The sequence below is a fragment of the Protopterus annectens genome, chromosome 3.part1 (genome assembly GCF_019279795.1).
Source record: "Protopterus annectens isolate FY-2018-M chromosome 3.part1, PAN1.0, whole genome shotgun sequence".
NCBI lineage: Eukaryota > Metazoa > Chordata > Ceratodontiformes > Protopteridae > Protopterus > Protopterus annectens.
In genome coordinates this window covers 1,745,688,286-1,745,710,346 of record NC_056732.1, presented here as the reverse complement: position 1 = coordinate 1,745,710,346, position 22,061 = coordinate 1,745,688,286, and the positions used below count along the sequence as shown (strand labels likewise).

Sequence of the window (22,061 nt, the reverse complement as noted above, 5' to 3'; positions counted from 1 at the left end):
CTGAAACTTGCTTGGTGGTGGTTTGCCTCAAGACTCTGTTAAATTTTCTACCACTGATGCAAGGAAAACATAAATGCACAGAAAGTCAGTGAAAGAGTTTATGACAAAAGCATTCAGGGAAGAACCAATATGGATTAATATAAGCCCCAAATTACTACTGTAAGGCAAATGAGACATTAAGAACACAAATGAGACTGAGTGCCACTGGCCAAAGCCGTACAGCATTTCAGCCATTCATCCACAATTTCAGGGGATAACTGTTCTTATAGTCCCAACTTCTGTGGCGCATTTTTTTGTCAACACAATCTACAGGATGGGGAGTTTGACTTACATCACTTTTACATATTTTCTGCTTCAAGAAATCATGATGCAGGAGGAACAGATTTCTGAGACTGAGAATATGTGTTTAAAAAATGGAAAGAAGTTCAAGAACCATAATTAGGAGATTCAATTACAAAAATAATAAAAAGACTGTAAAGAATTACAGTGAATTTCAAAACTTGCTGTAATACCAGTAAAGCCCCCTCTGTACTTGCACTACTTATACACTGCAAGACTACTGTACCCCGGAGTAAGGGCGCTATTCCATGGGACCACATCCTTCGACTTCTTATATCTGTACCCCAGAGTAAGCGCACTATTCCATGGGACCACATCTTCGACTTCTTATATCTGTACCCCAGAGGGAGGGCACCATTCCATGGGACCACATCCTTCGACTTCCTATATCTGTACCCCAGAGGAAGGGCACTATTCCATGGGACTACATCCTTCAACATCTTATATCTGTACCCCAGAGGAAAGGCACTATTCCAGGAGACCACATCCTTCAACTTCTTATATCTGTACCCCACAGGAAGGGCACTATTCTATGGGACCACATCCTTTGATTTCTTACATTTGTACTCCAGAGAAAGGGCACTATTCCATGGGGTCACACCCTTCGACTTCTTATATCTGTAACCCAAAGGAAGGGTAATATTCCATGGGACCACATCCTTCGACTTCTTATATCTGTACCCCAGAGAAAAGGCACCATTCCATAGGACCACATCCTTCAACTTCTTAGATCTGTACCCCAGAGTAAGGGCACTATTGCATGGGACCACATCCTTTGACTTCTTATATATTTTCCATAGTTGCACTTTCAGTTTCTCTATTCTGAGAATTTCAACTGCAGTTCTCTGAATTTCAAAAGTAACTTAATTAGACTATACAATGGTTAAAGAGAGTTTCTCATTCTTCTGAAAATGCAAAGAAGGCAACAGTATAGCTATTACTTTATTACTAGATATTACAAATATACTGTTATACTGTATATTTGTCTATTCCCACCTCATTTTATTTCTGCTCATTTTTTTGCATACTATGTAACTGTTTTCGTCTCTATGTGGAGCTTTTCTCCCCGGGCCTCTACTGAAAATGGAAATATATCCAGTTAGACTAGCCCGGTTAACAAATGTAAAATAAAATAAATAAATAAATAAATAAATAAATACATAGACAGTGACAAACTTACTGCATTTTTTAAACGTATTTTTGACGACTCTGCTAACTGCATACTATGTAAAGCTGAACAGTTCTGACCTCCACATCACTCAAGCTATTTATAAGAAAGATTTGCACAATTTCTTTATGGATTCTTGCTGGATACTTACATATACTTTGTCCCGCTTCTTCTGGGCTAGTCCATGGTTTTGGCTTGCAATGTGGAATTTTTCTTTTTTCTCAAACCTGTTTTGATAAATATATACATTTGTAATATGCATTCAGTGATATGATGTAGAATAATATAAATACCAGAATTACACCCTGGGGCATACTTTACAGGAAAAACTTCATGCAAAAGCCAGTAGTCTGTCTATTTTATATAACTGTCATGTTTGTGTATCACCTTGCTTTTACTTGACTGAGCCTGTTAAGACATATATGTGAGCACCAATGCATTTTACTTCCTCATGTAGGCCTTCAATATCTGACAAATGAATAGAATGTTGCTGCATACACACGGTTACTGCTGGTAGAACTACACTGACATCAGAATTCTATATCCTGTGTTTTTTCCAAATGCAAACCACAAATGACTATGGGTTTATTCTTGGTTATCAGTAAATCTCCCAATGCTGCAGATCTGATGGAAACTTGGTCAACAGTGCCATTCCAAAAATAATACCTGATATGAATTACAAGATGTGGGATCATGCATACATAACATATATGTGCCTTTAACACATAAAGATCTACCTGCAAGCAGTCTATGGCTGTGTATTTATATTAACTCTCTTGCCCTAATATCTGATGTGCTTTACCTCCAGATTTTCTTTACAATGATTCATTGTGATCTTACATCCTTTGATTTTCTTCATGTTCATCACATTCTCTGGTATTGTGTTCCATCATTTCAATACATCTTGCTTGAAATAATTCTTCCTTTTTTCTATGAGCTCACCAATCACCAATATCACTCCATGATATCTGTTCCAGAAGACAACAGACATTTCTGCTGGTATCCGACTGAAATCTCAGGACACTCTTTGATGAGTCCCAAGATTTGGAGACTGAATGGCTGAAAAATTGCATTTATATATATTAACTTGAAAATGAAAAAATAATAGAAATAACTCTGTTTCTTCTCGTAGATAAATGCACCAGCACTACGACAGTATACTTATCAATTGCAGACTTCTTCTTTAACCTATAACTTTTTATTGAATACAGTTAAAAATCATTCGGTTAAGCGCTTTCATCGATTCAGACTTCTTCAGAACAACACTAAATAATTAAAACAATTCATATATACTTTCTTACTTGGTCACATGATAGTTTCCATTATTGTCTTAAAGTGCTAGTGCTTTTCATAAATGGATTTTGTGTAAAATAATTACACAACATTGCTTAATATATATTCCTTTCCATACTAAAACTTATCCTTAAAATACGTTAAGAATACATAAAATTACAGGGATTGTATGAATTTAAATACATTATTAAAAACTTTGTTTAAAAACTTATGATAAAAACTTGTTAAAAAGCATTTTTACTACATTCATATGCTAGCTTCCAATACAGGTTTAATTGACAACTATTCATTAATTCCAGGGGGAACAGAGGCATTTAATTTAATCTGCCAAATAATTTCTTTTTCCCCCACTATTTTCTTAATGTTTCCTCCCCTGGGATTGACTTTAACCAATTCTAGTATTCCAAACTGAAAATCAGAACATCCTTTGTTTTCACATAGATGTCTCCACAGAGCATTCCTGTCATCCTTCTTTTGTATACTATACAGATGTTCATAAATTCTATTTCTCAGGCATCTGGTAGTCATCCCAACATAAAATACTGAACATTTTGTACACTTAGCTAGATACACCAGTTGCCTGGATCTACAGTTGCCCTTTTGAAACCATACTTTGGTTTTGTTGATATCATTTAATACTATGTAAGGGACTGTTATAATGTGTTGGCACTGCCTACAAGTACCACATTTTTGGGTACCTTTTATAGTAACATTTTTTGGTTTAATTTTCCTTTCTAATAATTTCTTCATATTACTTCCGTTCTTATACACACATAATGGTTTTTCTCCTACCAATTTTGAAATCTCCCCATCTGTCTTGGTATTGTTCCAGTGCTTGTCTAGTATTTTCTTGATTTCTCCACTATGTTTGCTGTATTCTAATATACAAGCTCTGCTATATTCATCTCCGATGTTCTTTGTATCTAAAATCTCATCAGTTTCTGCCATTTGACTAATGTGATTTACTTGTAGGTCCTCATTTCCCAATAAAGGCTTGCATTTTTTTCCCCATTCTCTTAACACATATTTTGTTGCATCACTCACCAATTCATTAGGGTATCCCCTATCTATAAAGAAGTCACCTATCTTCTTTAGTTCGTTCACTAAATCCTTTCTTAAAGATGTCATCCTGGCCGCTCTAATACATTGGCCCTTAACTATATTTCTTTTCTGTACCATGGGGTGACTACTTTGATAATCCAAATAGGAATTACTAAATGTTAATTTCCTATATATGTTGGATTTAAATCTCCCATCCTCAAGTGATATCATAGTGTCCAAAAAGGGTATTGAAGTTTGGTCTTGGCTAAATGTGAATTTTATTACTTCACTACAAGTGTTCAAGTAAGTCTTAAACTTTTCTAGTTCTAATTCGTTACCATTCCATGTGATAAAAATATCATCTAAGAAACGGAAGTAACACCCTAAAAAGGAGGACCACTCAGAGTTCAAAATAAATTCTTCTTCCCAACTTGTCAAAAAAAGGTTGGCGAACATGGGGGCACATGCCGCCCCCATCGCCACACCTTTCTTTTGTCTATAGTACTCCCCTTCGAACATTATGTAATTATGGGATAATACTATATCCATGAACTCCATAAGTAATAAAGTTCTTTCCCAAGAAATGTCACTTTTCTTCATAATACTGTCCTGAAACCTTAACATTCCTTCTTCTTTTGGAATGCTAGAAAAAAGGTCTACTACATCTATAGTAACCAACCATTCTGCTTTCTGGGCTATTTCAGGTTTTAACCTTTTCAAAAAATCCCATGAATCTATTATTATTTGTGGAATATTCTTATAAATAGCCTTAAGCCATTTGTCTATCACTTTTCCAAAAGGAAAAGTTTTGGAATTACTTCCGGATATAATAGGCCTAAAGGGAGGGTTCATGGGGTCTTTGTGAACCTTCGGTATCCCTATAATAATTCCTATTATTGGATATTCTACTTTCAGAAATTTATATAGTTCCCCATCAATCCTATCTTCTAGTAGGAGGTCTTCCAATATCAAATCAACTTTATGGTATCCAATATTTACTTCATTTAATGAAATGGCTTCATAATTACCAGAATTGGTTAATATCTCATGCATTTTACCTATATATTGTACCTTTTCATAAAGCACTGCTCCCCCTCCCTTGTCAGGTTTCATTATTCTCAATGAGTGGTCAGCTTGCATTTCATGTAATATAACTGCTTCATCTTTACTTAGGTTCCAACCTAGTTTCTTTGAACTCCTTTTTCGCCCATATTCATAAATTTCCTCCACTACCATTTTTTCATATGTAGCTAATAAGTTATTCAAAGGAGGTGTAAAGGAACTCTTTATTCTAAATTCATGGGGCTTTATATAAGACTTATCCTTAAAAAATAATTGTAAGTTTAGTTTCCTAACAAACTTTTTAACCTCCACAATATAATCTACTATATTAAACTTATCATCCGGAATAAACTTCATTCCTTTTGATAATAAGGAAAAGTGCTGTTTTTTCAATTCTGTGCTTGTATAGTTATAAATGTGAAAGTCATTCCTTTTACTAATTATTTCATTAATTTTTACTATACCATCCCCTGTGTTATTTTCTGTATTAATTTCTATCTTTTCCTGTTGTAGTTCACTTTTTCCCATCTGTCTCCTGTCCCTTTCGGATCTGTTCTGTCCCATTCCCATTCTTCCCCTAAAAAATTATTATTACTAGGTACTCGTCCTCGATATGTGTCTTTAACATTACTTCTATAATGACCTTCTTCTCTTGACCCATATTTATCCCTGAATGTTGGATACCGTATATTATTATTGTATTTCCTATGTGGACCACTTGTTTTATTATTGTTAATTTTTTTCTCCCATCGATAAGCATAACCATTTTTATATTGATCTAGGTCCCTTTCCATTTTTTTACACTTACGTTCATGTTGTTTAACTATCTGTGTTTCAACCCATGTGTATTGTGATTCTAAAAATAATTCACATTCATCAAACATTAAATCACTTTGTATAATGTCATTTAACTCTTCCAGTTCAACTAATAACGAACAGATCTTTTTGTCATTACATTTTATAATAAATTTCATAAATGTGAAGCCAAACTGGTCAAACATCCTTTGATTTTCTTCATGTTCATCACATTCTCTGGTATTGTGTTCCATCATTTCAATACATCTTGCTTGAAATAATTCTTCCTTTTTTCTATGAGCTCACCAATCACCAATATCACTCCATGATATCTGTTCCAGAAGACAACAGACATTTCTGCTGGTATCCGACTAAAATCTCAGGACACTCTTTGATGAGTCCCAAGATTTGGAGACTGAATGGCTGAAAATTTGCATTTATATATATTAACTTGACAATGAAATTTCTCAGAATATTTCCTTTTCTTCAAAGTATGTTGGTATGTATAGGTTCTGGGGTGTGCAGTGGTGTTTGACATTCACTCTTCTCCTGCATTTTCATTCTGTTTTATTCCTCATGTCAGGACACGATGACCCTTCTTTGATGGTCAACTACCTCTATATATGCTTCCCACAACCACAATTCAGATTTTTTTCCTAGCTCCTATGATAAGAGACTTAATGTGCTCAATGATGGCTTGTCAAGACATCTCAAAGTGACTTTATATGAGCATGCCTAGCAACTTTGCCTATTAGTTCTTCTCAACCACTGATAATCACATTTCCCGCAAATCAATATGTAATGATAAATAAATAAATCATAAAATATAAATACATCAAAGCAATTGAGGTAAACAAATCTACAACATGAAATACTGGGAAAATAGTGCTAGCAACATTAAATGTTAACTTTTCCAACTAACATAGTAGAAAGCCTTTCTGCATCAGAACAAGCGCTGCTATACCCAGCCACCAAACCCTCACCTCTCTATCTGTACTAACTCTGGGCCTGCCCAACTTGGTAAAGAGAACTCTTTTTCAGATCAAGCTACAAGAAACAAAGCCACACCATTAGACTAACAGATTCAACTAAAATAAGCTAAATGAATCTCGAGCAATCCAGTACAGATGAAACCCTTAAACGAAAAAAGAACAGGTAAAATCTGTCAAACAAACATTCATTCTAAAGAAGTCTGTATTCAGGATAGATAAAATCACTCACTTTTATTAATTAAAGGTTACTGCATTGACAGAGTTTGCCTGGTGCTTTATTTGACTGTGGATTAACAAAGGGTGAGAAACATGCTTACTTCTTTGGCAAACAGTTTGACATCAGGAGTGCCCCAGCACTGGAAGAACTGATCTTAATGCAGTTCCTGAATTGTCAGTTATAGAAGAGGACTAGAGGTGTAGATCAGGAAGTCCACTAATAATGTTAATTTTAACTGGAATGGGAAGGACTGTGGAGTTGATGTTTTTTTTCTGTGGTCCACTACCAGATGTACATCACCAATCTGTACACGGTAAACTGCAGTAGAGTACTATGCATTTTTAAATATGCTAATGCCTAGCTACAGGTAGTTACATTCCATGTGGTATAATTTCTAGAAAGCAGTTTGAGTTAACATCCTATGGAAGTTAGCAATTCATCCATAGAATGTATACTGCCACACAACATTCTGATAATCATCCAAATCTTACATGTATGAGTATGTCCTCTCCTGTTGCCATTTGATGGATTCATTAACACACTGAATTAGGAGAGTCTTGAATGTTGGTTGTCCTCCATGGTCCTTAGGAGTAAAAGAACTGCTAGTAACCCAGGCTGGTTTGTTTGGAGACTCTCTCCAAGGAAAATTACATCTTTTGGATCTTGGGAGAGCCAAAGCAAGCTCCCACTCCATCAGTGACCTCTGACTAGTGACACTGATTTTCCAATATTCAGGAGAAAATACTAATAAATTCCAAATTCGGACTGTTTGGGAATTGAAAAAAAAAACATTGGATTTTCACATAATTTGGCATTTTTGAACAGAGAACTAATTCAACACAAGATATATTTCTGCTCATATTTGTTATTTATAATAGTTTTGGCTTGCATTATTGAGTGATCTGTACCTGAAATCTGTTTTAATTTTCAATATATATATATATCTATATGTGTGTGTGTGTATATATATATATATATATATATATATATCTATAGACAGATAGATAGATATATATAGATGTAGATATATATTGACTTAGAAGGAAATTATAATGAAATCGCTGTAACGGAAAGTACACAAATCATGGATACAATTATTGGACTTCATGTCATGAAAAGGATTTGCATTTTTTTTTATTTAAAAATCAATGTCCCTGCCTCTGACATGTTCAGCTGCAATAGTAGTAGGCCCATCTAGAGACTGATTTTAGTGCCTCCATTTCAGGATCTGTTAAATAAGGGTCTGACTCTAGCAGTTGTTCCCAGATTACGTGGTGTGTCTGCAGCAACTGGAAAGTCACCATCTACTGCAACACCTGCATCCACAGGAATGTAAATGGCCCATGAGGATAGCTGTGATCATTAAGTATAAAAGTTCCATTAAGGTATGAGCCTGGGTCATGTGGTGTGTCCAAACCCAGGGTGAAAAATTTACAACTTCCTTGACTTTCTATGCAGATGGAAATGACCTGAATGGGAGAGTGCCCAGTTTTGCACCTATAAAGGCAATCATCTACGACAGGATCACAGTTTATAGTCACCCCCCAATTAAAGCCTACAACTGCAAGAGCATCAGCTATAAGGATGCAACCAGGCAGTCTCCAGAAACCAGTCATCCAGGTAGGGGAACACATGGAGCTGTTCCAGCCTAACATCTTAAACACTCTTGTAAATAATTTCAATGCTGAAGAAAGACCAAATTTCAGCCCCTTGTTTTTGAAATGATGCTCACTCTTAGTAGACTGAAAAAAACTCCCATGAAATCCTCAGAAGCTAATGTACCAAAAGGTTCCCATACATAGTGACATAACACTCTCTGAAGGAAGAACACAAGGGCCTGGAGAATCACTCTTGGGAGCCCTCACTGTTCCATACATAATGGATAAAGTCTCCAAAGTCAAGGATGGGTCAGAATTGCTTTTTTATTTTCATTTTAATCCAGAAAGTAGGAGTTAAGCCTCTGGCCTGTTTGTTAGTGGGGGGCAATGTCAATAGTCCATTTCAGGAGTAAAGTAAGCATGGGTCGAAACAGCTTTACAGAAATGCTTATTCTCTCTTAGTGAATCCCTTTCTATCAGACAACTTTAGAGTTCTAAGAAGTAGATAACCATGACCTCACCCAGAACCCATTGGTTCCTTGTTTAGACTCTCAGGAATGTGCAAATATGGAGAACTGTTCTCTACATTAACAGCTCCAGACTGTAGTCAGGACTTTGGCAGTTGGGTTTTTGGTGTCAGTCACTTGGGATACTTGAACAGAGAAGACAGGGACAAGATCAGGTGATGCCATAATGCCTTCTTTAGTCTGAGGGGAGGTTTTTCCTCCTTTGGGTTTGTCTGTGACTGTAAAATTAAGGAAATGGAAGAGCAAGTGGATGATAGATGTCCTCCAAAGTGGTGATGACTTACTTCCTATTCAAGATGATGTCTAGCAGTCCTGAAAGGGCTGTTCAAATAAAGATTCTCAAATAAAAGTAAAATCTAGAATGGAGTTGCAGAGCTTTTCTTTCAAGGGAAGATATGCTCAAATTTGCTATCCTTCTCATGTATGTATCTTTGGATGTGATCCTAACTGGAGCATCAGCAAAATGCAAACTCTAGTGGTGTAGATGGAAAAATAAGAATATAGAAACCAAATACAAAGACTGTGCAATAAAAAATACAGAATAAAAGTACACAAATACAGTATGCAAAATTATAAAACACAGAGTACAAAACAAATATTTGGTTGATAATCATAATTATAAAAGGTCGAGACCTTTACAAAAACACTCCTGAGACTTTCAAAATAAATCCCAAGACTAGTCCACTGTATTGGCTATAATTGTCAGCTGAGAAAGGTAACACTTGCAGGACCTGAAAAAATAGGCCATAAATGAACACCGACAAGGCCACTGTGCTGGTGGGTTGTATAGATGCAATGCCCAACTGGTAAAAGCAGCCTGCCAGATGCTTCAAAAACCACCTGAGCAACCACTAACAACCCCTGCACACCTGAGGAGGAAGTATTACAGAAAAAGCTCCTCCTGGTGTGAGAGACCCAGGTCATATATGGACAAGTATACCCTCACCAAGATAAGTAATGAATTGGAAGCCAGTACAAGCTTCTTAAATAAGATATAACATGTTGATAATATATAGTACCCAAAGGTAGCAAGTTGTAAAGTTTTGCAATATTTGTAGGATATCGATCACAGGGTTAGTAAAGCAAGATGACCTTACAGTGGTTGACAACCTGGTCCCTGAATTACCTGGCTGTGCTGGATAATACCCAGACTTCACATATTAGAAACAGACTCAACTTTGTTGCCAACATAAGGGCTAAAAAATTAGCAAAGCAAACTTGCTCATACAAGTGCTGAGCTTCAAACAGTTAAGTTAGTAGCCATTGTTGATGTCATTCAGATCTTATGGAAGAGAATATGTACTCAGCAATTTATCCAGGGGAAAGAGAGGTAGAGCTGGGTGCTATCTGCATAGCAGTGTTAAGCCCAGCTTCTCCCTCTAACGACATTCCACGAGGGCAGCAAGATCAAACATTGAGGCCCACCACTCTCCTGAGGGTAAGAATCAGAAGAGTTTAATCCTGAGGCCACTTTCTGGGTACATGAGGGAGATGGAAGGCAGATGACTGAAGATCTTCAGAGGTCTGTCTACTCAAGGATTGTGGTATCTAGCAATAAGTAGATCATTCACCAGTTTGAGGTTAGAAACAAGCCTGATAAAATCAACATGGCTGAAAGGACAAGGATGGTTGTGTTGGGGAGACATAACATAAGGATTTAGGGAAGTGACTAGTGGTGAACCACAGAAGTCAGTCATGGGTTGAGTACTATTCAGTGTCTCAAAAATGGAATACTGAATAAGCTTACTCTCTTTGCTGATGACAAACATATATGTGTAATAGTTAAGAATGGAGTAAAGAGTCTAGGAGAGAATTTGAGAAGACAAAATGTGGGCAGTATTGTGGCAGCTGAGGTTCATCACAAACAAATGCAATGTACTGCATAATAACTCTGGTGTGAAACTTTAGTTGGTGTGTGTGTGTGTGTGTGTGTGTGTGTGTGTGTGTGTGTGTGTGTGTGTGTGTGTGTGTGTGTGTGTGTGTGTGTGTGTACATAAGCATGCATGTATGTGAAACTGGGTGGTACAAGAGTACGAAAAGGATATAGGGTGCTGGCACAACCTAGACTTGATAACCAGAAGCAAAGCAAAATGGCAGAGGCACTAGTATACAGACATCTGGGGTGTATCCCCATGGGAACAAACTATAGAAGCAAAGAGGTAATGCTTCCAATCTCCAGGTCTCTGGTCAGACCACATCTTGAGTACTGTATGCAGCTATGGAGGTTATAAAGAAATGGATATCATTGAAAGAGTGCAGATGAATTCTACCAGAAAGATATGTGAATTGGAAGAGATATGTATAGAGTCTAGAGGAGATGAATAGCTTTTCACCTAAGAACAGAAGAGACGGAGGAAGGCATGACACAGGAGTTATTGTGAAAGAGAAGAAGTGAGGGGAAAGAGGGAACACAGTAAGATCACAGGGATTAACTACCCCTGGGTCTCTGAAAGTTCTTTTTAACAGAGATGACTGTACACCCACGGAATGGATTAGTGGAATAGGAGGTGGTGTGGGGGTCCACAGATTTATTCAGTAGACCATGGGACACATTAGAAAAGGCTAAAGAGGAAGGAAGAGATCAATGTGAGGCAGAATATTCTGTGCACTAAAAAGATCAGACTAGACAGGCTTATTGACACCTTCAGCCACCAAGCAAAGATAGTTTAATATAATGTAATATCAAATGTGCTCTCTGAAGTCTCTCATGCCTAACATGGAAGAGAAGTTTCCAATTCTCTTTACAACAAGGAAAATGTGAGAGATTAACATGTTCCTTTCGTAGAAGAGTATCAGACTCTTCTCCTCCTTGCACATCCAAATCTGGGACTGTTGCAATGTTTCTGTAGCTAGTACCTGGTTACTTGCCAGAACATTGGGTGGGGACTGATGAATACATGTAATACCCTGAGGAAAGCTACTTATCTTCCAAAGAAAACTTGCATGAGAAGAGAACTAGGCTGCATCATAGTTTAAAAGAACTGTTTGAAAAATGAAAGTAGAAGTTGCATTTGAGTGTTGCAATATGTGAAAAACATGTGTAAATTAGTATATGACTATATTTGCCACTCTGCACATAACAAGAGATTAAAAGTGAAACTAAGCCGTGTTTCCTGACTGAACAAATGTGTTCACTCTTGTAAAGCCTACTGATGCTTGAGAATTCTGGCTAGGGCACATGACAATGCCCTTAATTGGACAGCAGCATGTTGAGGCTCCCCCCCCCCCATCCCCATCTTCCTTTGGACAAATAAGAGTGGAAATAGAAAGGCACCTTCTAAAATTCAAATGAAAGACGTGAGAAACCCTAACTGTAGATTGAAACTGATTGTCTTTTCTGACTGACTTTGTTCTGTCTAACAAAAATCTAAGCTGTTGTGAATACTTATTCATGATTAGAATACTCTGAGAAAAACACAGGCAAGCTGATATTTTTATCAATTAACACTAAGCAACAACTCTCTCCTGTGGGTGGAAAGTCAGACAGTGAGGTTTCAAAGAATGGCTCTGAATTTCCAAAATTATCTTAGGGAGATGTAAAACAAGAAAGCTTTGGCTTACTAAACAAAAATACAAAACTGTATAAGGTCACAGGCACAGAGCGCAGAAGGGTAAGCTTCCTAAATATAAATAACTACAGGAGAAAATACAGTTCTTAATATGAGCCTGAGCTGAAACTTCCCAAGTGAAACAGCTTTGTAGACTTTTAAAGATGCTCAGAAAAGTCAAAACTGAGTGAAAAGGAAGTCAGACCTGGACACCAAATAGAGTTTCATAGATTAATAACGTAAATCAGAGTTATTCAGTTATGACAGACAACTGAAGGGCATCAGGATAGGAGTGGAAAAAGAGGCTTCACTCTTGTAAGGTGTCCACGCGAATAAAAAAGTCTCTGTCATGGTAAAACTTCTAAACAGAATGCCTCTGGACAAAAGTAATGATGGAGTCCATTCAATATGAAAAAGTCTGGCATTTTGCTATTGGTGGAGTAGTCAAGCAATTAGCCTCAGGGCATCGAGGTCAAGATGAGACTTGCTGGAAGAGTGAGAGAGCAGCATCTTGGAAACCTGGAGCTTCAGAAGGTTGTAGGGGAGTTAAGGCTGAATAAGAAAGAAATAAGCAAGTCTGTCTGGGCCAAAATAAAGCAATGGGATTATGTTTGACCTTGTACTGTGTGGTCTTCAAATGAAATCTCATCACAAGTGGAGATGAAAGAAAATCATGAAGTAGGCCATTAGGACAGTAGTGGATTATGGCATCCTCTGCCTGATCCTGGAGAACCAGTGAAAAGAAGCTGGAGACTTTGTGCTGGGTATACAGGCAAAAGCACAGCTTGACTCATGACCTCTTGTGAGCATAAAATGGCAACAGCTTAATCTTTCCATCAGTTGATTTGCTTCTTACAGGATATACAGTGTCACCAGGAAGCTCTGGTCCCAGTGCTACACCCTCATAGCATCTTGAGATACTAGATAATAGTGCGGTTGTCTATTTTTGTTCATGTACTAGATAAATGTCATACTGTACAATTGAAAGGAAAAGACTCCCATTGGAAAAAAGTCTTGAAATGCCAGAAAAAAAGAAGAGCATTGCCCTCATTCCCAGAATCATGATGTGTAAATGATTTTCTAGGGGCACTGAGGTCTTACTATTGAAAAGTATCCCAAACCATGACAAACACATCTATGACAACAGTCACTGTGAGCATATGAAATTGGAAATGGTTTCCTATCAGGAAGTTTGCCAGCTCAACTTACCAGAAAGGTCAAATGTGAAGGCATGCCCTGCAGAATTAAGTGGGACAATAAAAGGAGTCACAATGTTGAGACACTAAACCTTGAAGGTCCACTGGTGGACCCTATTGCCTTGTATAATGGACCATGCACACTGATACTATCCATCAGACTCTGGGCTCTGATGCATAATTTGCCTGACTTGCTTGGGCGATATTATATCAGAGAATGTTTGGTGGAGGAAAAGGATACTATCTCAGGGTAAAGGGTAAAAAGGATGACAAAGTATTGTATTTAGGGAAAACTCAATAAACAGCATCTTCAAACTGGGAGAAGACAGCACTTCTTGTGATTCATTGGAACTCAAACAGGTACAGCAACAACTTCTTCTGCTGAAGTAAAATGTCCCAGGTCAGAGTGAAATGGAGTTAGTCATCACGGACCTGGCATTTCAGACCTATATTTGATAAACGCAATGCAGTCAGAAATGAAAAGTAAGACAGAACAAAACAGTCCAAACCTGGAAGTGAGCAGCACTGACCAATAAGTGGGGAAAATTATGTAACTCCTTGGCAATCTTTATGTGTTAGTAGGTATCATGGAATTCCAATGGAGCTTTCAGTTTGTTCTGGAACATATGCTATAATGGACTGCGCTATGGTCATATGAAAAATCTATCCAGAAATACATACAATGAAGCCACTGAAATCCAGGACTGTCTTAGAGTCCTGTTTTCCACAGCACCATAACTAATCTGGAATAATATGCTAAATCCCTTCTAGTTGTTTGGATGGTACCTCCTGGATGGCTCTTTACTCAAAAAAGCATCATCACATCCTTCATTTCAACTACTTTTTCCTAATAAGAGTAGGATATCAGACAAGGATAAGACTGAATACCATTTGAACAACATATCCTTGTCTATGTACCCAGGGGGATTTTTCCTCATCCTAGGATATTGTGGGAGAAATTCCAGCTGACAGGCTCCTGTGTGAAGCACTTGTATAAGGAGTCAAAACTACTGTGCTGCCAAAGTTTTTCACTGATACTTCAACTTATGCTGGCTCATCTGCATTCTGAAAAAGGACACTGTGTGAAGCAGTTGTATAAGGTGTCAAAACTACTGTGCTGCTGAAGTTTTTCACTGGAACTTCAACCTATGCTGGCTCCTTTGCATTCTGGAAAAGGACAGCAAGGGAGGATGAAACATTATTACCACAACCATGGAATCTCTCCTTTATTTGTATGAGGTGCTCATTTACTTTGGGACGAAAGAGAAGGAGACCCTTGTCTGAAGATGTGACGTATTGCCAGCCATACCAGGAGAAATAGTAACATATGCTAGCATAGGTAGCTGGAGTTTTGTAAAGAACTATATGTCATTCATATATCAAACTGATTTGTACAGGTGCTTGTGTTGAAAATGTATTTGTAAAGCTGCTTGTGTTAAAAATGTACAGTGGGTCCTGCTGGACAGAAAAGAAATACATCAGTATGTCAGACTATATTGTAACAGTTGAAATGAATATATTGTAAAAGAGGATACTGGAAGGGAAGAGGTTAATCTCAGTCCAGCTACCTTTGAAAAAAAAGTATGAAATTAAATTTGTTTGTTAATAAAGTTTGCATCTCACAGTTATATTTGCAATCAGAGACAAAATATCTGTGAAAACCAGGACTAGGAATCCTACTGTATTGTCCTTAAGGGTGAATTAATTGCCACTCTGGAAGTGTGGAAGGTATTTGAAATGGTTTTATAGCTTCCAGATGCTATATCACATCTTAGCAAAGCTCTATGTGTGTGTATGGTAACACAAATGTAGAAGATTCTGGTTCAGTTTCTAGTAAAGGGGGTAGTGTGGGAACAAGAGTCAGATGACAAGATGTATGTGATACAGCATTGAAATTATGTTTTAATACTAGATGAGACAGATGTCTGTTTTTAAAACCTGACAAAAGAAGGATCACTCACCCATTTCATCTTGCCTTGCTTTAATGAGTAACCAGGAAATACTACTTCTTTAGATCAGTCGGGAAAATATAGTGAGAATAGTTAAGCACGGTTTTTCTAGATCTGTGTGACTCTCTCCATCTGTGTTATTTTTAATATTTCCTGTGAGTGAAACTCTGGTGTTTACTGTAAATAGATATTTAGTATTTTCATGCTCTTTTATTATTCATTATTAAATATATTCAAACTTTTCATTGTGACTGGTCTTTTAGAGAATATTTTAACCTTTCAGAGTACTTATATGTATTTGGTGACACTGGGGCCACTTCTAAAAGCCTTGCTGCATTGGTAAAACAGTACCATTTTTATTAGTATTCATTTTACTCAGTATAATTGGATGCCCTGGTAACAGCTTTAGAGTAGCTGGTTTTGGAGTATTCTGTTGGCAGTACCTACTTTATAGTCTGGCCAGAGGGGGCATAGCTGGTAAATCTGTGTCAGCCTTTCCCAGGTGTGTCTGTGTGCGAGTGAAAATCAAATCGCAAAGAGTGTGCTTGTCAGCTACTTGGAGCAGGGACACAGATCATGGTTTTACAAAGAGGGTGGTGGAGGACTTGGCTTGGAACACTCTGCTGAGGACTCAACTCTACAGCTGTGTCAGTGGGGAGTCTTATTTGGGGGCCTGGAGAGAGAAAGATGGAAACCCAGCTGCATGACTGAGTGTGCTTCCTGTGTAATCTTAAAGGAAATTACACTTGGTGCAGAGTTGAATCTGGAAATACTGTATGTATCTATTTTGTTCCAAGTGAATGTCCCTCACCAGTGTGAGGATTGAGGCTCCTTAATTAATGGCCCAGAACAGGGACATCACACCTTGACAGAGAAATTCATAAGGTTACAGTAGAATCCTTGGTAAACTGTGTCAGTCACAGCTATGAGTGCCAACATATGGTAATGACAGGTCTTAGTGCTTTAGCTGCAGCACCTCCCACAACATTAAGTCTCATGGAATCTAAGGTTGCTTAGCCTAGAAGATGAAGCTTTGGTCTTAATTTTCTCTTTCATCTCATCTTCCAGCAACTCCTCCACAGCGTACTTGAAATCATTAGTCATATTCTTGAAAAATGTAGTATCTTTATTAAACAGTTCAGACACAGCAAAAAGTTGATATGATATGCAAAAAGACACTCCTGGAATGCCTCCATAGACCAAGATTCCTTATCAAGGGAATAAACACAGAACTGGTAGTTGGCTAAAGTTTCCTTTCAAAGGTCTGCAAACATTGCTATCCAGAAATAATTTTGTATTATCCTTAAATATTTTTCCTCTGGAAACTAAACTTTGTAAATGTTTTGAAAGTTGTTATGCACAACTGCACACACACACACACACACACACACACACACACACACACACACACACACACATTATATTATAAATAAATAAATACATAAATAACTGCACACACACACACACACACACACACACACACACACACACACACACACACACACACACACACACACACACACACACACACACATTATATTATAAATAGATAAATACATAAATAAATAGTCATTTTCTGTCAATATTTTACTCAAGTAACCATCAACCTACCATTTTGGTCAGCAATAAAGTATTCTTGTTTACTGCACCATGCCTTTTTTACCATTATGTCTGAATTTCGCTGTCTGCTTAAATCAGAGATAACTCATGTCCATATCAGATGGTCTTACTGATTTACATATTTGACCAACATATCATTTCATTGTCTGTGCATAAAAACACTACTGACCAGAGCTGCAAAACCATACTTTTAGTCTCTGCTTAAGTCATTGCATTAACATGGCTAGAGGGACATGAGCATGTATGTTCTTCAAGGAACAAACATCACAGCCCTAACCTAAAACAAAGACACTATAGTCACCTGAATGTACCCAATGCAGCTATCTCTTTTTCCATTCCTGCCATTACCTCACAGTAGAAATTTTCTTTTATCTTACTTTTTCATCTGTGTACCTCCCCTCAGATGTTGATTTTTTCATTCACTATGCAAATCAATTCCACTTGCCCTGCCCATTTACTATGTGGAATACTGCTTTCTCCTTCATGAGTTCCAAACCTGTTACACTCTAATTCTCTTTATCAGCTCCATTTACTATGTTCTCTTTGTTGAGCTCTGCATACATCTTTAATTATTAAACATTAATATATCCCACCTGAAGTACACTGCAATGGTACCTTTTCAGACCCTTTTCTGTTTTCTGATTCCAAAATATTCATTCCCAAGGTTCCTTCTTCCTTGAACAGCAGGTTAGAATGTTGTATCTTTCGGCTTTTCCCGGTTAGGGGTCGCCACAGCGGAACTCCGGTCCGCTAATGATTGGCAGTAGATTTTTACGTACCGAGTTGCCAGCCCTGATGCACAACCTTCAACGAAGGTACGCCCATTCAAGCATGTCTCCACACAGACGACGCTTTAGCTGAGAATCGAGCAGGACAACGTCTTACTGTGAGGCGACAACGCTACCGCAGCACCACCACCGCAGTTCCAACAGCAGGTTAGAATAATGCAGTTATATTCCAAATTCCAGGAATAAAGTAAACCATGCAATCTGTACTCTAGATAACAAACAGATGCATGGATTCCAATAGAAGCAATTCTTAGCAGATCCCATGACAAGATATGTCAATAATGACAGCACTACAAGCCTTTTGAACACATCAGCAGGTCAGTAGCACAAAATGTTAATATATTACCAAGATACCAGTTCCTTGTTTTGTTTTCATATCACTTTTTGATCTATGGTCACTTCCTATTTTTTGCCTGCTACCCAGGCATTACCTCTTTTGTGTAGAGTGCAAACTCATTTAACATCTGACTTGTGGAGTATCCTTTATAAGTTGTATATCACATAATTTTGCACTTATTCCTGATCAATCTCTGGGGGGAAATACACCCACTGCCCCTAACTAATATGATCATCCTTTGGTGTTATACCACCTCTGGTGCAGGAAGGCAGACTCAGTGAGTCAGACTTTCAAAACGTTTGCTCCCTATAAGGACTGTGGTTTAGTCAGAAACTCGAGTCAGCAAATAGTCAGTAAAGAGTTAATACTGACATTACTGTTGCCCTTATGTTGCATAAACAATAATCAACTCCAAATTCCAGGAATAATGTAGGCAATGCAACCTGTACACCTGATGACAAACAGACTGTACTGTCATGGTAATGAAGGAAGATTTGGGAGATTACATACTGAGAGAATAGTAAGGAGCAATTACTGGCGGAGGAGTTTTAAGGATTATTAGACTGGAAAATAAGTGGATACAAGCTGAAACTGATCTAAAGTTTCCTTTCACTTTCATGGTAATATAAAGGCTCTTCCTGAAGAAAATACCACCAACTGTCCCCTTTGCTCACTACTCTATGTTTGTTAATAACATAACTTTGCCCACCAATATACATTTACCTAATCACATAATTTAAAATATAATTTACAAAGGAAATCAACTGGTAACATTTTACATTCAGAATAAACAAATTTGCATGAGAAATGGAAAAATAAAACATATTTTGTACAGTACATTAAAAGAGAAACATGTCTCATGTAAAAGAGATCTGGATCAAAACAAACTTCCTCAAGCAGATCCTAGTGGACAGATTTCAGTGCAAGCTGTCTTGCACTTTAACAGACACTACCCTTTGGTTTAACAGATTATTCAATGGTAAATGTAAATAGCAAAGTCTTTACCTTAGTGATCTACGCATGACTGGTGATTTACACCGAGAACAGCTGGAGTCAGAAAAGGTCCCTTGTTGGCAATGCTGCTGGAAACAAGTCCCAGAAACAGCTGAGCCCTTTAACTGACATCCTACATTCCTGCGTGGAAAGGCTCGTGGAGAACAGGGCTTTGAAACATCCTCTTGGCATGTGTCTTCAAGAGGCCAGCTGCTCTCATTTTCACTGTCTGTAAAGACTCCATCATCATCCTGCTCAAATGGTATCTTACATAGAATTTTTTCAGTTGCTCCAAGTGTATTGTTTGGCAACCCAAAGTGTTTTGTAAGGCTGGCCCTGATTTCATGGTCTTTTAATTGTGCATTGGAGACCTTTAAAGATGTTCTACTGTTCTGATCTCTCACTTGACAACCTGAGCTCTTGTTTTGGCCTACAGATGACCAGGACATATGCTTATTGTCTGCAGTGGTCTTTGAGTCCCAGGACTTTAGGATCTTCCTCTGAGCTTGTGTTTCAGGTTTCAGTACTTGACAGTAGTCATGATCCCCGAGAGACTGTGAGAGGGGCCTCTTTGAATATCTTCCCTCAGGTCTAGCTGTTTTTTCAGTAGCCCTGCTCAAGTGTGCATACAGTTCTGTTTCTTCAGGGTGTTTCTTTAAAGCATTGCGGATGACTGTCATAACCCAAGTTTTCTTGGGTGGAGAACATCCTGTAATATCATCTTTTGAAGACCTTCGCTTGATGTCAGGTTTGAAATGATCATCTTCACTTGGCTTGTATGGCGGAGTAGTAGGTGGTGTAAGACCTTTGAAGAAAAGAAAAAAAAATGGGTTAAAAATAAGCATATACTTTTTTGTTTCTTATATAACTAGATGGTAATAATTCCCTTTATTGTCTACGTCCATGATTGCTGTACTTCTTCACAGCTATGTCAGCTGAAGCTCGACTTTCCATACATCCCTCAGCACCACATTCTTACTAATTTTAACCTTGCCATCCCTCTCTTTTCTGTACTCCACTCTCATTTCTTCAAACACTCATACACCACCTCCTACTAATAGTAGTAAACCCTGCTCAGCTCTCACAGACTCAGCTCTCATCCTTTCCTTGTTTGTTCTTTCTTTTCATCTTGCTGCTTTTATGTCTTGATATTATACCCATAGCCACTTCATCGCATTTAGTATCGCGACTTACTTCTTCCCTGTCACTCCCTTTTCTTCCTACTTACCTCTATCTCTGCACATTTTATCTCCATCTGTCCCCGTTTTTATTTCTGATACCCTGATGGAGCTCAAACAATTCCAACATCCTCAGTCACCTAGCATGCATAATGTAAGATAATACTTGCTTACAGTATGACATGGCCATCATACAGTTTTACTAAAACAAAGATGGACTTAATCAATTATGTTTCTCTTCTGCAAATGTCCACCATTGGCTTGTACATTACTGCATTGTGTATATACAGCCGTCAGTCATTGTTTTTGCTAATGTTCATCTTGAATGTTAGTGCCAATCCTTATAAATAAAATTCCTTATTTAATATTATGTTCTTTGATAGGTTGAAGATGGACATTGACTAAAAATGGTTTCTGCTCAGTAAGGCTATCATAGTTAACAATTGCAATCAAGTAAAGAAAGAAAGAAAGAAAGAAATAAAGAAGTAAACTCTTGATTAATTGGTGTCTGCAATATGTTTTGCATATGATAAAGGGCAGAACTGGTTAACTTAGTTGTTTTTACCTAATGCAAACATCTGTGTATCTAGCAGATAGCCATATGAACAAATGGAAGAACCAGAAAACCAACTACTCTTTCATTGCACCATTTCACAGCACAGATCACACCTTATGCTCATCATAATGACAACTGTTGCAGTAGTCTAAGCTTTATGGGTTATATCCTGTTAAGGATATAACAGCTAGACAACTTCCAAAGCTTCGGGGCTCCTTCCATGAGCCCAAATCATTAGTCAGTTTGTGCTGAGCTGACTAAAAGTCAAGTTTGGGTGCCAAGCCCTTCAGGGCTTTTATGCCAACAAACATAGAGAGGGAGGCTAAAGCCCTCAGAAAACAATGCTAGGAAAATAAACAAATACATGTGATGGGAGAGATGAGGTTTACCAGGGAATCATCTCTGTGTCACTGCTGGACAGTTTTTTTTTTATAAGGGGTGGCGTAAGCCACAAAAATTTGGGCTAGGCATGTCCACACCCTGGCAAACAATTATACAAAAAAAGAAGTTGGTTGGAGGCACAGAGAGGCTACTGCAGCAGTGATCACCTACTGTTACGGCAAGTTTACTTACACAGCTGTATTATGTTCACCATTATGATCACCGCTGCAGTAGCCTAAGCTATATGGGTAGATTTCCATAGCTTAGAAAAAATGGGAGGTGGTAGGAAAAGATTTTAGTTGCCCCTAGAGACTGGACTTAGCAAAGCCTGTTCTCTAGACCTGCAGAAGGAATCTAGTTTATAGTGTTTTGTAAAAGTTTGCAAAGAGGATTGAGCTGCTGCTTCTAGTATACTTCTGGAATCTAGCCCTTTCCAAAAACCTATAGATGAAGGCCATATCTATGACAAAGATAGCAGCTTCT

At 37.8% G+C, this 22,061-nt stretch overlaps 1 protein-coding gene across 1 annotated transcript in view; it reads right to left on the bottom strand.

Moving 5' to 3' along the window:
* Positions 1 to 22,061, bottom strand: part of PPARGC1B (PPARG coactivator 1 beta) — a 516,583-nt gene that overhangs the window by 61,992 nt on the left and 432,530 nt on the right. The window contains exons 8-9 of the mRNA XM_044067742.1: positions 19,476 to 20,268; positions 1,659 to 1,734 (exon numbers count right to left, since the gene is read on the bottom strand). Of these exons, the coding sequence (XP_043923677.1) occupies positions 1,659 to 1,734; positions 19,476 to 20,268 (869 nt within the window). The remainder of the gene's footprint in view (positions 1 to 1,658; positions 1,735 to 19,475; positions 20,269 to 22,061) is intronic.